This window comes from Piliocolobus tephrosceles, chromosome 14, assembly GCF_002776525.5.
Source record: "Piliocolobus tephrosceles isolate RC106 chromosome 14, ASM277652v3, whole genome shotgun sequence".
Classification (NCBI taxonomy): domain Eukaryota; kingdom Metazoa; phylum Chordata; class Mammalia; order Primates; family Cercopithecidae; genus Piliocolobus; species Piliocolobus tephrosceles.
The window spans coordinates 91282511-91298274 of NC_045447.1; the positions used below are offsets into that span (position 1 = coordinate 91282511).

Sequence of the window (15764 nt, forward strand, 5' to 3'; positions counted from 1 at the left end):
TCCCACTACTGGGTATATACCCAAAGGATTATAAATTATGCTACTACAAAGACACATGCACACGTATGTTTATTGCGGCACTATTCACAATAGCAAAGACTTGGAATCAACCCAAATGTCCATCAGTGACAGACTGGATTAAGAAAATGTGGCACATATACACCATGGAATACTATGCAGCCATAAAAAAGGATGAGTTTGCGTCCTTTGTAGGGACATGCATGCAGCTGGAAACCATCATTCTTAGCAAACTATCACAAGAAGAGAAAACCAAACACCGCATGTTCTCACTCATAGGTGGGAACTGAACAATGAGCTCACTTGGACTCGGGAAGGGGAACATCACACACTGGGGCCTATCATGGGGAGGGGGGAGGGGGGAGGGATTGCATTGGGGAGTTATACCTGATATAAATGATGAATTGATGGGTGCTGACGAGTTGATGGGTGCAGCACACCAACATGGCACATGTCTACATATGTAACAAACCTGCACGTTATGCAAAGTAACCCTAAAACTAAAAGAATAAAAAAAAAAAAAAAAAAAAAAACAGAAAGTCCACTATTAGTATTTGAAACAATTATAGGAATTTTATGTAAGACAGTTTGCAATTTGTTTTGAATAGACATTAAGAAAATTACATTTTAAGAGAGAAACTGAAATGGTAAAAATTATAGTTAAGAAAGATATAAAATAATAAATCGACTTTCCTGATTTCTGCTGCCTCCAGTCCCTTTCCTGAGCGATAACACTGTTAACTACTGCTTCTCTAGTTTTTCAAAAAATATTTGTGGTGTATACTAGTACAGACATGCACAAGAACATGCATATGCATGTGTGTGTGTATGTAGTATGTGTATGTACACATACATGTATATATTCTTTTTTTTTTTTCCTGAAACAGAGCCTCCCTCTGTCGCCCAGGCTGGAGTGCAGTGATGCAATCTTGGCTCACTGCAACCTCTGCCTCCTGGGTTCAAGCAATTCTCTGCCTCGGCCTCCTGAGTAGCAGGGATTACAGGTGCCTGCCACCGCACCTGGCTAATTTTTTTTTGCATTTTTAGTAGAGACGGGGTTTCACCATCTTGGCCAGGCTGTTCTTGAACTCCTGACCTTGTGATCCACCCGCCTCGGCTTCCCAAAGTGCTGGAATTACAGGTGTGAGCCACTGTGCCCGGCCTGTATTCTTATATTTTTAAAATTAAATGAAATCATTATACTCACTATTCTGAATCTGTATTATTTTTACCATTATTATCATATATACCTTAGATAAATGTTTACGTTAGCACATACAGATCTACCTCATTTGTTTATGGTGATACTATCTTTTGCTTAATATATCTCCTTTTGATGGATATTCACATTATGAGCGTTTATAGTTATGAAAAATACTGCTTTGAACATCCTCATATATATATATAGTTATATATATATATATGCTTATACTTTTATTCATAGAATAAATTCCTAGAAATGGAATTGTTGAATAAAAGTGCATGTGATTTTTGAATTTTAATTATTTTGCCAAAAACATATATGTTTTTTTTTTGGGACGAAGTCTCCCTCATTTGCTCAGGCTGGAGTACAGTGGCGCAATCTTGGCTCACTGCAACCTCCATCTCCCAGGTTCCAGCAGTTGTCCCACCTCAGCCTCCCACGTAGCTGGGACTACAAGTGCGTGCCGCTACACTTAGCTGATTTTTGCATTTTTAGCAGAGATAGGGTTTCCCCATGTTGGCCAGGCAGGTCTTAAAAGCCTGACCTCAAGTGATCTGCCTGCGTTGGGCTCCCAAAGTACAGGGATTACAGGCGTGAGCTACTGTGCCCAGCCCAAATTTGCTTAACTTACAGTTTGCTAACAGTAAATGAATGTCTTTCTCTGGTTTCATTACTGAGTATTAGCAAATGTTAAAATTTTACTCGAATTGAAAAATGTTATCTTCTGGTTTTGAAATGCTTTTTTAAATGAGTAAAACATACTTTCCTAAATTTACTATTTTAATTTCTGTTTTTGGAAACTGCTGTTCATGTCTTTTTTCCGTTGGGTTATGGTTGTCTAATTAAGGAAATAACCTGCTTGTCATTTAAAATTCTTGTTTTTTCCTCATTTTGTTGTTTGATTTTTATCTCATATATAAATTTATTTTTGCCAGGCAAAAGCATTTTATTTTTTACATAGTCAATTTTTTTTTCCTTCATGATTTCTAGATTTGTATCATGTGACTTTTCCCTTTCCGAGAGAATTTCAGAAAGAAAAAAATATATTCACATTCCCCTCCATTTTTGGGGGGTACAAAGGGTTCTTTACTCCTGTTTAAATGCTTTTCTTTTGAAGTAGTTTCAAACTTGGAACATTGCAAAAATAGTGTAAATAACTTTTTTTTTTTTAAATTATACTTTAAGTTATGGTATACATGTGCATAACATGCAGGTTTGTTACATAGGTATACACGTGCCATGGTGGTTTACTGCACCCATCAACCCAGCATCTACGTTAGGTATTTCTCCTAATGCTATCTCTCCCCTAGCCCCCCACCCCTCAACATGCCCCAGTGTGTGATATTCCCTTCCCTGTTTTCATGTGTTCTCATTGTTCAACTCCCACTTATGAGTGAGAACTTGCAGTGTTTGGTTTTCTGTTCCTGTGTTACTTTGCTGAGAATAATGGTTTCCAGCTTCATCCATGTCCCTGCAAAGGACATGAACTCACCCTTTTTTATGGTTGCATAGTATTCCATGGTGTATATGTGTCACATTTTCTTAATCCAGTCTGTCATTGATGGGCATTTGGGTTGGTTCCAAGTCTTTGCTATTGTGAACAGTGCTGCATTAAACGTACATGTGCATGTGTCTTTATAGTAGAATGATTTATAATCCTTTGGGTATATACTCAGTAATGGGATTGCTGGGTCAAATGGTATTCTGGTTCTAGATCCTTGAGGAATTGCCACACTGTCTTCCACAATGGTTGAACTAATTTACACTCCCACCAACAGTGTAAAAGCATTACTGTTTCGCCGTATCCTCTCCAGCATCTGTTGTTCCCCGACTTTTTAATGACCGACGTTCTAACTGGCATGAGGTGGTATCTCGTTGTTTTGTTTTGCATTTCTCTAATGACCAGTGATGATGACCTTTTTTTCATATGTTTGTTGGCTGCATAAATATCTTCTTTTGAGAAGTGTCTGTTCATATCTTTCACCCAATTTTTGATGGGGTTGTTGGTTTCTTACTTGTAAATTTTTTTCAGTTCTTTGTAGATTCTGGATATTAGCCCTTTGTCAGATGGATAGATTGTAAAAATTTTCTCCCATTCTGTAGGTTGCCTGCTCACTCTGATGATAGTTTCTTTCGCTATGCAGAAGCTCTTTAGTTTAATTAGATCCCATTTGTCAATTTTGGCTTTTGTTGCCATTGCTTTTGGTGTTTTAGTCATGAAGTCTTTGCCTATTCCTGTGTCCTGAATGGTATTGTCTAGGTTTCCTTCTAGAGTTTTTATGGTTTTACATCTTTAATCCATCTTGAATTAATTTTTGTATAAGGTCTAAGGAAGTGGTCCAGTTTCAGTTTTCTGCATATGGCTAGCCAGTTTTCCCAACACCATTTATTAAATAGGGAATCCTTCCCCCGTTGCTTGTTTTTGTCAGGTTTGTCAAAGATCTGATGGTTGTAGATGTGTGGGGTTATTTCTGAGGCCCCTGTTCTGTTCCATTGGTCTGTATCTCTGTTTTGGTACCAATACCATGCTGTTTTGGTTACTGTAGCCTTGTAGTATGGTTTGAAGTTAGGTAGCGTGATGCCTCCAGCTTTATTCTTTTGCTTAGGATTGTCTTGGCTATATGGGCTCTTTTTTGATTCCATAGGAAATTTAAAGTAGTTTTTTCGAATTCTGCGAAGAAAGTCAATGGTAGCTTGATGTGAATAGCGCTGAATCTATAAATTACTTTGGGAAGTATGGCCATTTCACAATATTGATTATTCCTATTCATGAGCTTGGAATGTTTTCCCATTTGTTTGTGTCGTCTCTTATTTCCTTGAGCAGTGGTTTATAGTTCTTCTCGAAGAGGTCCTTCACATCCCTTGTAAGTTGGATTCCTAGGTATCTTACTCTCTTTGTGGCAATTGTGAATGGGAGTTCACTCATGATTTGGCTCTCTGTTTGTCTGTTATTGGTGTATAGAAATGCTTGTGATTTTTGCACATTGATTTTGTATCGTGAGACTTTGCTGAAGTTGCTTATCAGCTAAGGAGATTTTGGGCTGAGGCATTGGGGTTTTCTAAATATTGTGTCATGTCATCTGCAAACAGAGACGATTCGATTTCCTTTCTTCCTTTTTGAATACTCTTTATTTCTTTCTCTTGCCTGATTTCCCTGGCCAAAACTTTAATACTATGTTGAATAGGTGTGGTAAGAGAGGGCAGTCTTGTCTTGTACCAGTTTTCAGAGGGAATGCTTCCAGTTTTTGCCCATTCAGTGTGATATTGTCTGTTGCTTTGTCATAAATAGCTCTTAGTATTTTGAGATACATTTCATGAATACCTAGTTTATTGAGAATTTTTAGCATGAAGGGGTGTAGAATTTTATCAAAGGCCTTTTCTGAATCTCTTGAGGTAATCATGTGGTTTTTGTCATTGGTTCAGTTTATGTGATGGATTACATTTATTGATTTGCGTATGTTGAACCAGCCTTGCATCTCAGGGATGAAGCCAACCTTAATTGTGGTGGATTAAGCTTTTTGATGTGCTGCTGGATTTGGTTTACCAGTATTTTATTGAGGATTTTCACATTGATGTTCATCAGGGATATTAGCCTGAAATTTTCTTTTTTGTGTGTGTCTCTGCCAGGTTTTGGTAGCAGGATGAGGCTGGCCTCACCTCATAAAATGAGTTAGGGAGGAATCCCTCCCTCTTTTTCCATTGTTTGGAGTAGTTTCAGAAGGAATGGTACCAGCTCCTCTTTGTGCCTCTGGTAGAATTTGACTGTGAATCTATCTGATCATGGGCTTTTTTTCATTGGTAGGCTATTAATTACTGCCTCAATTTCGGACTTGTTATTGGTCTATTCAGGGATTCGACTTCTTCCTGGTTTAGTCTTGAGCGAGTATATGTGTCCAGGAATTTATCCATTTCTTCTAGATTTTTCTAGTTTATTTGTCTAGAGGTGTTTATAGTATTCTTTGATAGTAGTTCGTAGTTCTGTGGAATCAGTGGTGATATCCCCTTTAGCATTTTTTATTGTGTCTGTTTGATTCTTCTCTCTTCTCTTCTTTATTAGTCTGGCTAGTGGTCTATGTATTTTGTTAATCCTTTTAAAAAACCAGCTCCTGGATTCATTGATATTTTTGAAGGGTTTTTCGTGTCTCTATCTCCTTCAGTTCTGCTCTGATCTTAGTTATTTCTTGTCTTCTGCTAGCTTTTGAATTTGTTCTTGCTTCTCTGGTTCTTTAATTGTGATGTTAGGGTGTCAATTTTATATCTTTCCCGCTTTCTCCTGTGGGCATTTAGTGCTATAAATTTTCATCTAAACACTGCTTTAGCTGTGTCCCAGAGATTCTGGTATGTTGTGTCTTTGTTCTCATTGTTTCAAAGAACTTGCTTATTTCTGCCTTAATTTCATTATTTACCCAGTAGTCATTGAGGAGCAGGTTGTTGAGTTTCCATGTAGTTGTGCGGTTTTGAGTGAATTTCTTAATCCTGAGTTCTAATTTGATTGCACTGTGGCCTGAGGGACTGTTATAATTGCCATTCTTTTGCATTTGCTGAAGCTTGTTTTACCTGCAATTACGTGGTTAATTTTAGAATAATTGCGAAGTGGTGCTGAGCAGAATGTATATTCTGTTGATTTGGGGTGGAGAGTTCTGTAGATGTCTATTAGGTCTGCTTGGTCCAGAGCTGAGTTCAAGTCCTGATTATCCTTGTTAGTTTTCTGTCTTGTTGATCTGTCTTATATTGACAGTGGCGTGTTAAAGTCTCCTGCTATTATTGTGTGGGAGTCTAAGACTCTTTGTAGGTCTCTAAGAACTTGCTCTATTCTTTAAGAATGTTGAATATTGGCCACCACTGTCTTCTGGCTTGTAGGGTTTCTGCAGAGAGATCCGCTGTTAGTCTGATGGGCTTCCCTTTTTGGGTAAACCGACCTTTCTCTGTGGCTGCCCGTAACATTTTTTCCTTCATTTCAACCTTGGTGAATCTGACAATTATGTGTCTTGGGGTTGCTCTTCTTGAGGAGTATCTTAGTGGTGTTCTCTGTATTTCCTGAATTTGAATATTGGCCTGTCTTGCTAGGTTGGGGAAGTTCTCCTGGATAATATCCTGAAGAGTGTTTTCCAACTTGGTTCCATTCTCCCCACCACTTTCAGGTATACCAATCAAATGTAGGTTTGGTCTTTGCACATAGTCTCATATTTCTTGGAGGCTTTGTTCGTTTTCATTCTGTTTTCTCTAATCTTGTCTTCATGCTTTATTTCATTAAGTCGATCTTCAGTCTCTGATACCCTTTCTTCCACTTGATCGATTCGGCTGTTGATACTTGTATGTGCTTCACAAAGTTCTCCTGCTGTGTTTTTCCACTCCATCAGGTCATTTATGTTCTTCTCTAAACTGGTTATTCTAGTTAGCAATTCCTCTAACCTTTTTTCAAGGTTCTTAGGTTCCTTGCATTGGGTTAGAACATGCTCCTTTAGCTCAGAGGAGTTTGTTATTACCCACCTTCTGAAGCCTACTTCTGTCAATTCTGCAAACTCATTCCCTGTCCAGTTTTGTTCCCTTGCTGGAAGGAGTTGTGATCCTTTGGAGGAGGAGAAGCGTTCTGGTTTTTGGAATTTTCAATCTTTCTGTGCTGGTTTTTCCCTAATCTTTGTGGATTTATCTGCCTTGAGTCTTTGGTGTTGGTGACCTTCGGATGGCATTTCTGTGTGGATGTCCTTTTTATTGATGTTCATGCTGTTCCTTTCTGTTTGTTAGATTTCCTTCTAACAGTCAGGCCACTTTGCTGCAGGTCTGCTGGAGTTTGCTGGAGGTCTACTCCAGACCCTCTTTCCCTGCGTATCACCAGTGGAGGCTGCAGAACAGCAAAGATTACTGCCTGTTCCTTCCTCCAGAAGCTTCGCCCCAGAGGGGCACCCGCCAGATGCCAGCCAGAGCTGTCCTGTGTGATGTATCTGTCGACCCCTGCTGGGAGGTATCTCCCAGTCAGGAGGCATGGGGGTCAGGGACCCACTTGAGAAGGCAGTCTGTCTCTTAGCTGAGCTCGAGCCCTGTGCTGGGAGATCCGCTGCTTTCCTCAGAGCTGGCAGGCAGGAATGTTTAAGTCTGCTGAAGCTACGCCCACACCTGCCCCTTCCCCCAGGTGCTCTGTTCCAGGGAGAGGGGAGCTTTATCTATAAGCCCCTGACTGGGGCTGCTACCTTTCTTTCAGAGATGCCCTGTCCAAAGAGGAGGAGTCTAGAGAGGCATTCTGTCTACAGGGGTTTTGCTGAGCTGTGGTGGGCTCCGCCCAATTTGAACTTCCAGATGGCTTTTTTACACTGTGAGAGAAAAGCTGCCTATTCAAGCCTTGGCAGTGGGGATGCCCCGCCCCCCACCAAGTTCGAGCAACCCAGGTTGACTTCAGACTGCTGTGCTGGCAGTGAGAATTTCAAGCCAGTGGATCTTGGCTTGCTGGGCTCCATGGGAGTGGGATCTGCTGAGCAAGACTGGCTTCAGCCCCCTTCCCAAGGGAGTGAATGGTTCTGTCTCACTGGCATTCCAGGTGCCACTGGGGTATGAAAACAAGCTCCTTCAGCTAGCTTGGTGTTTGCCCAAATGGTTGCCCATTTTTGTGCTTGAAACCCTGGGCCCTGTTGGTGTAGGCACCTGAGGGAATCTCTTGGGCTGTGGATTGCAAAGACCGTGGGAAAAGTGTAGTATCTGGGCTAGAGTGCACCATTCCTTATGGCACAGGGCTTCCCTTGGCTGTGGGAGGGAGTTCCTAACCCCTTGTGCTTCCTGGGTGAGGCAAAGCCCCACTCTGCTTCAGCTCACCCACCGTTGGTTGCATCCACTGTCTAACCAGTCCCAATGAGTTGAGCCGGGTACCTCATTTGGAAATGCAGAAATCACCAGCCTTCTGTATTGATGTTGCCTGGAGCTGCAGGTTGGAGCTGTTCATATTCAGCCATCTTGCCAGCCACCAGTGTAAACAAGTTTTATCCTCAGTCTGTTAGAGAGTACGTTACTAGCTGGGTGTGGTGGCTCACATCTGTAATCCCAGCACTTAGGGAGCCAGAGGCAGGCAGATCATTTGAGGTTAGGAGATCGAGACCAGCCTGGCCAACATGGTGGAACCCCGTCTCTACTAAAAATACAAAAATTAGCCAGGCATGGTGGTGGGCACCTGTAATCCCAACTGCTTAGGAGGCTGAGACAGGAGAATCGCTTGAACTCTGGAGGCAGAGGTTGCAGTGAGCCGAGATTGAGTCACTGCACTCCAGCATGGGCGACAGAGCGAGACTCCGTCTCAAAAACAAAAACAAACAAACAAACAAAAAGAGTGAGTTAATGTCCCATTACTCCTGAACACTTTAGTGTTCACTTTAGTGTTTTGCAATATTCTTTTCCTAGTCTGTTGGTGAAAAGAACCAACTTTAACTGTTTTTTTTGGAGAGCAAAAGTTTAATTTTAATACAATTGAATTTAGTAATATTTTCTCCAGATATTGAACTTTTTCTATCACATCCCTGCAATTTTTGCCTAATTTAAGGTCAAGAAGATTTTTCCCTATGTCTTTATTCTGGAAACTTCTTAGAGTTAGGTTTTATACTTAGGTCTCTCATCCATTTAATTTTTCTGTGTGGTGCATGTGATGGGACCCTCTTTCTAGTTTTACATCTGCATTTATAGTTATTTCCGTTTTATTTGTTAAAAAGACCATTCTTTTACTGTTGAGTTGACTATATATGACACAGACTATAAATAGACTGTGTAAGTCTATTTCAGACTGTTCTTTTCCAGTGATTTCTGTGTCTACCATTTCCATCTGTTTCTGTCCTTTTGTTGATATCATACTGTCTTAATTATACCATAGCTTAATGTCTTGAAATCCAGAAAGGTTAGTCCTCCAACTTTTTGTATTTCCAAAATGTTTCGACTGATTCTTTTGCCTCTTAGAATCAACTTATCAATTTCCACAAAAATTCCTGCTGAGATTTGGATAGAAATTGTGTCATGAATTTGAGAGGATTAACATTTTAGCAGTATTGAGTCTTTCAATTCATTAACATAGTGTATCTTTCAATTTGTTTAGGTCGTTTTAAGTTTTTAAAAATTGGTAATTTGTAGCTTAAGCATCCGTTCGTTAATATATGTTGTTAAATTTGTACATAGTGTATGGGCTGAATTGTGTCCCTCAGAATTTATATACTGAACCCTAACTCTGCTATTTCACATTGTGACTGTATTTACAGATAGATTCTTTACAGCAGTGATTAAGTTAAAATGAGACCACCAGAGTGGGTGCTAATCCAGTTTGACTGGTGTCTTTATAAGAAAAGGAAATTTGGTCTCACAAAGAGATACCAGAGATGCATGCACGCTGAGAAAAGCCCATGTGAGGACACAGAAAGGAGGTCATCTGTAAGCTAATGATAGAGGTGGCCTCCAGAACTGTGAGAACATAGGTTTCTGTTGTTTAATTACCCAGTCTGTGGTATTTTGTTATGGCAGCTCTAGCTATCTCATATAGATTTGGTACCAAGCAGTGAGTTGTTGCTTAACAAGCACTTAGAAATGTGGAAGTGGCTTTAGAATTGGGTAATGGGTAGAGACTGGAAGAATTTTGAGGTACATGTTAGAAAAAAACCTAGATTCTATCGCTGAATAAATTGTTGATATAAAATATGGACGTTCAAGTTGTTTCTGGTGAGACCTCAAGTGGAAATGAGGAACATGTTATTTGACATTGAAGGGAATGTGGTCCTTGTTATAAAGTGGCAAAGATCTTGGTTAAATTATGTTCTAGTGATGAACTTGGATATTTAGCTGTGGAGATTTGTAAGTAAAATGTTGAAGGCACAGTCTTGTTTCTCCTTGCAGCTGGTCAAATCACTTGAGGCCAGGAGTTCAAGACCAGCCTGGCCAACATGATGAAATCCCATCTCTACTAAAAATATAAAAATTAGCGTGGTGGTGCACACCTATAGTCCCAGCTACTCAGAAGGCTGTGCATGAGAATCACTTGAACCTGGGAGGTGGAGGTTGCAGTGAGCCAAGATTGTGCCACTACACTCCAGCCTGGGTGACAGAAGGAAAATCTGTCTCAAAAAAAAAAAAAATAATAATAATTGTTCAATATATGATTAATATGTATTTGATTTATTACAAAGATGCCAGCCTAGCTAAGTGGGGGAAGGATCAACTTTTCAACATGTGGTGCTGAAACAACCGGATTTCCATGCAGAAAGTAAATTAATTTCAACCCTTATCTTATATCATATGCGGAATTTAACTTGAAATGAAACATTTAACTTGAAATGAAACATAGACCTAAGTATAAAGTCCACAAAAAATGGAACAAAAAATGTTGGAGAAAATGTTTGAATCCTTGCAGTAGGTAAAGAGATCTTAGGATATAAAAAGTGCAAATATAACAGGAGGAAAAAAAATAAATTGGACTTTATAAAAATTAAATTTTTCTGCTCTTTGAAAGACATTGTAAAAACAGGTGAAAAGGCAAACCATCTCACCATCCGCTTGGGAAAAATATTTGCAAAAATATTTTTACAAGTCCAGTCTTGTATCTGGAATATATGAGAAGACTAACAGCTCAATAATAAATGACGAAACAGATAACATGAAAAGATGTTCGACTTTGTTACTCACCAGAAAAATGCAAATCAAAGCCACATAGAAATACTACTGCATAATGGTTAAAATGGCTAAAAGTGAGAAGAAAGATAATACCTTGTCAAGGTATTGCCATGACAAGGATTTAAAACTCTCACACGTTACTTATGAAACTTGAAAATAGCATAACCGTTTGTAATAGTTTGGTAGATTTTAAAAATAAGGTTAAGTATATACTTACCGTATAACTTGGGAATTCTACTCCTAGGTTTTTACCCAAGAGAAATGAAGTCATATGCCCACCAAAAGACTTCAACTAGAATACTTATAGTAGGGTTATTCATAATAGTAAAAAGTTGCATAAAACCCAATTGTCTATCCAGAAGTGAATGGATAAGAAAAAATAGTATATTCATACAGTAGAATACTACTCAGGAAAAAAAATACTAGTACATGTAGCAGTGATGGGCAGTGATCAAGTATGGGGGGAGCTTCCCTCAAGACTCCAGGGTATTTTAGGGAATAGAATGCAGGATTACTTGCGAATTCCTTTAAGAGCTTAACAAAACTTGTATTCTAAAACCTAACAACTACATTACAGAAGAGGAAAATAATAGCCCAGTTTCACTAATAAAAGTAAGATACAAAAGTTTCAAAACATTAAAAGTTGAAATTAAGGTAACATAGTTGTTACTTTTGGGGGGATGCCTAATGATTGCAAGGAGCTTAAGGGAGGCTTATGAGTTGCTTGTAATGTTTCGTACTGGACCTGGGTAGTTGGTCGGTTGAGTGTGTTTACTTTCTGAAAATGTATTGAACTTTAGAGTTTATGTACTTTGTGTAGTAGATTATAATATACTTAAAAAAAAAATGCTGCTACTGCTTTCCAAAATGAGCAGAATTTCACAGAAGGGGAAACACAAATAACCAAGGAAGCTGTTTGTGTTTGATATGATATGTAACCATTATGCATTTGTGAAATTATAACTAAAACTAGAATGACATGGCCAGTGAGACTGATATAATTTAAAATCTTCGAACACCCTAAGCATTGTGAGGATATGGAGATACTGAAACTGTGCTGCTGGTGTTAGTGTAATGTCTTATCACTACTTATGAAAATGGTTTGATAGTGCTAAGGTGAACATACATAATTTTACTCATTGGGAAGTTTTAGCCGCAAGCACCTATATCAGGAGGAAAAAAAATAAATTGGACTTTATAAAAATTAAATTTTTCTGCTCTTTGAAAGACTTTGTAAAAAAAGGTGAAAAGGCAAACCATCTAACCATCCGCTTGGGGAAAATATTTGCAAAAATATTTTTACAAGTCCAATCTTGTATCTAGAATATATGAGAAGCATACAAGCAAAAGCAAAACTCTGTAAGCAACACAAATGCTCACCAACAGTATAGTGGACAAATAAGTAGTGGTTTATTCCTCAGTGCAATGCAGTGTCACAGTAAAATTCAGTAAACTATGAGTGTGGCTAAAATTTAAACATTGTTTTGTAAAAGAAGGAAGTCACGGGAAAATGTATGTCATATATGCTACAGTTTGGAAAGAGGCCGGAGTAAATGACGTATTATTTAGATAATCATTCATAGGTGCTGTAGTACAAACGACTAAATAAAAAGCAAGATCATGATGAGAGGTAGGGAGCGTGACAAGGAGGAATGAGCTCCAGGAGGAACACATAAGAAGATGCTTCTAGGTCAGGATATGGTAATGTTTTATTGCTTGGCTGGGTTGGAAAATTCAGATGGGTCTTTTATTATTATTTTTTAAACTATAAAATTTGTTTTTATATGTGCTCTATTTCCCCAAACTGTAGAAAAGTAAACTTCCTGAAATATCTTTCAGAGATTAAAAATAAAACTAAATCCCCCAATTCTAGAGGCTTTAAGTATTGTGACTTGTGTGTTCCTCACAGATGTCCTGATTTAATACTATGTTGAGTTAAAATATAAGATCTCTTTCTAATCAAAGCCTGTCATCAAGGACATTATTACAACAGTTGTACAATTTTTATTTAGCCTTAAAATTGTAAAACTACTTCTTTAAAATCTGCATTTTATAATTTATTTTTCTAATTTAGACCTGATATGTTCTCAGTTAATTCAAATTGGATAGCTTTTTGTCAAAACTGTTGTAGAACTTTGAATAAACATCTTTGGAATAAGCGGTGAATAAACATTTTTGCGCTAATCAACAGTGAATTACTTTTCTTTCAGATTCAAACATCTACTTCTTTGGGAACATCACAGATTTCACAGAGAATAATTCCTCTCTTGGAACTTCCGTCTGTTTCTGAAGATGGTAAAATGAAACTGCTTAAGGATATTTTTCTTACTTTATTAAAATTTCTGTTTTGAGGCATATTTTTCTCAAAGGACCACATAGAGGAAGGGAAATATCTTTTCCTTTTAAAATCTAGGTTATTGGTTGAGGTTCTATGAATGAAAGACAGATTAACATGAGAAAACAAGCAGATTTACTGGCATTCATATTTCACGGGTACATGCAAGAAACTCAGGGATGAGTAACTTGAGGTGGTGATTAAAATTTGGGTTTATATACCAGTTTGGGCTTAAACAAAGGAAAAGAGGTTTTGAGCTTCAGAGATAGGGGTTGCTGGGGAGGCAAGGTATATGAAAAGGCAACCAGAAAACGTATGGTGCACAAGGGTAAAGTTTCTTATGCAGATTTGTCAGTGTTTTCTCTTTTGATAGGAGTGTCTTGTGAGTAAGAGTCATCTTCCCTGGAACAGAAAGGAAGATACCTTTACAGGGTAGATTTCTCTTATAAATGTTAATTTCCCTTACAAAAGGGAAACTTAGGATCTGTCTTCAGAGCTTTTCCTGTCTGCTGTTTCTCAGAATAATTGACTCAGTATAATAATCCTTATGCCAAAAAGTCATGTCTTCGAGTGGCATATTTTGGTCTTCAATAGTCATATAAGAAATTTCAGGCAATAGCAAATATTTGTATATTTTCAGGAAGTTTTAACTAAAATTTACTTAAAATAGCACAATTCCTTAAAGTTGTTTTTGCAATGGGATTTTTTTTGGTATAAAGTTGAACTCAAAATGACAAGGATCAGCCGGGCGCAGTGGCTCATGCCTGTAATCCCAGCACTTTGGTAGGCCAAGGCCGGTGGATCACAAGGTCAAGAGATTGAGACGATTCTAGCCAACATGGTGAAACCCTGTCTCTACTAAAAGTACAAAAATTAGCTGGGTGTGGTGACGCACACCTGTAGTCCCAGCGACTCGGGAACCTGAGGCAGGAGAATCGCTTGAACCCAGGAGGCGGAGGTTGCAGTGAGCAGAGATTGTGCCACTGCCCTCCAGCCTGGTGACAGCGAGAGTCCGAATCCAAAAAAAAAAAAAAAAAAAGTGACAGGGACCACTAATAAGTTAATTATCTTTATTTGGCTGTGAGTTAAAAAATGCCACAAAACTTCATAGATGTCTTAATTTCTAATGTGTTTTTTAGTTATTTGGAAAATTTTGCTATAGTATATTTAAAACATTTTTAAAAATATTATTAAAGGAGAATCATCTTAATAATTATCTACATTTACATATAAAAACTTGTAACTATTCTGATACCAAATATCTGCTTTTTAATGACCGTATTAGAAAGAAAAGGTGTATGTCTATATTTTTAAGACTTTAAAAATTGATAAATGTTAAATAACAGAAATTGCCATGTCAATTCTTGGTTTCTTTTTTTTTTTTTTGAGATGAAATCTTGCTCTGTCGCCCAGGCTGGAGTGCAGTGGCGCTGTCTTGGCTCACTGCAAGCTCCGTCTCCTGGGTTCACGCCATTCTCCTACCTCAGCCTCCCGAGTAGCTGGGACTACAGGCGCCCGCCACCTCACCCGACTAATTTTTTGTATTTTTAGTAGAGACGGTGTTTCACTGTGTTAGCCAGGATGGTCTCCATCTCCTGACCTCATGATCTGCCCACCTCGGCCTCCCTAAGAGCTGGGATTACAGGCATGAGCCACCATGCCTGGCCGATTCTTGGTTTCTTAGGGAACAATTTTTTTTTTTTTTTTAAATAGTCACCTGAGAGAAGTTGTTTGTGAGATCATCTACTTTAATTTCAATCTTAGTTTATTAGGGATATACTTCTGATTGTTTCATTTAAACCTTGTTTTATTGGTTTTACTAAGTTATCTAATGCTTTGTAGTCCTTTTTAATATCAATATATGTGTGTATGTACATCAACATGTATATACATATACTATATTTGTATGTATATACGTATACAAAGCAGTGCTTGATCTCAGTTTACTTCATTCAAACTCTGCTGCTAATATTGCAGAGTTTATACCTAAGTCCTGTTACACTATCCGGGTAGAGTGAGCATATTAACACATTATTTTGAGTATTCATGGTGTGTATATCATTGGCATTGGCATTTCCTGTAAAATTTAAGCAATTTTAAAATAGACTAATGATTTCAAAAGATGGGCTTCTTAAGCTAAAGATTACATCTTATAATGTTCCATGCTGCTTAGTCGCCAAGAATGTTATTTAAAAGTACAGTATCCCTTTGTTTAAAATTGACAATAAAAAAGTACAGTAATATCTATATTATTTTCAATTTATTTTGGTTCTCATGTTTATATTTGATATTTAAAAGAGAGCCTTAGTGTTTTTGTGTTCATATTTATTTCAGAAAAATATTGAAATACTGTTAAATTGATCATTTTAATTATTGACTTAAATAATGTTCTGTGAAATTTAGATTCAGAGGAGGAATTTTTTGATGCACCGTGTAGTCCCTTGGAAGAACCTCTTCAGTTGCCAACTGGAGTTAAAAGTATTCGAACCAGAAAGTTACAAAAGCAGGATTGTTCAGTAAATATGACTACGTTTAAAATACGATTTGAAGTACCAAAGGTCGGTACTATGGTGAAATTGA

The 15764-nt window shown here is 38.0% G+C and overlaps 1 protein-coding gene across 1 annotated transcript in view; it reads left to right on the forward strand.

Moving 5' to 3' along the window:
* VPS13A (vacuolar protein sorting 13 homolog A) overlaps positions 1 to 15764 on the forward strand; it is a 235165-nt gene that overhangs the window by 76387 nt on the left and 143014 nt on the right. The window contains exons 20-22 of the mRNA XM_026453057.1: positions 2340 to 2371; positions 13060 to 13144; positions 15588 to 15742. Coding sequence (XP_026308842.1) covers positions 2340 to 2371; positions 13060 to 13144; positions 15588 to 15742 — 272 coding nt within the window. The remainder of the gene's footprint in view (positions 1 to 2339; positions 2372 to 13059; positions 13145 to 15587; positions 15743 to 15764) is intronic.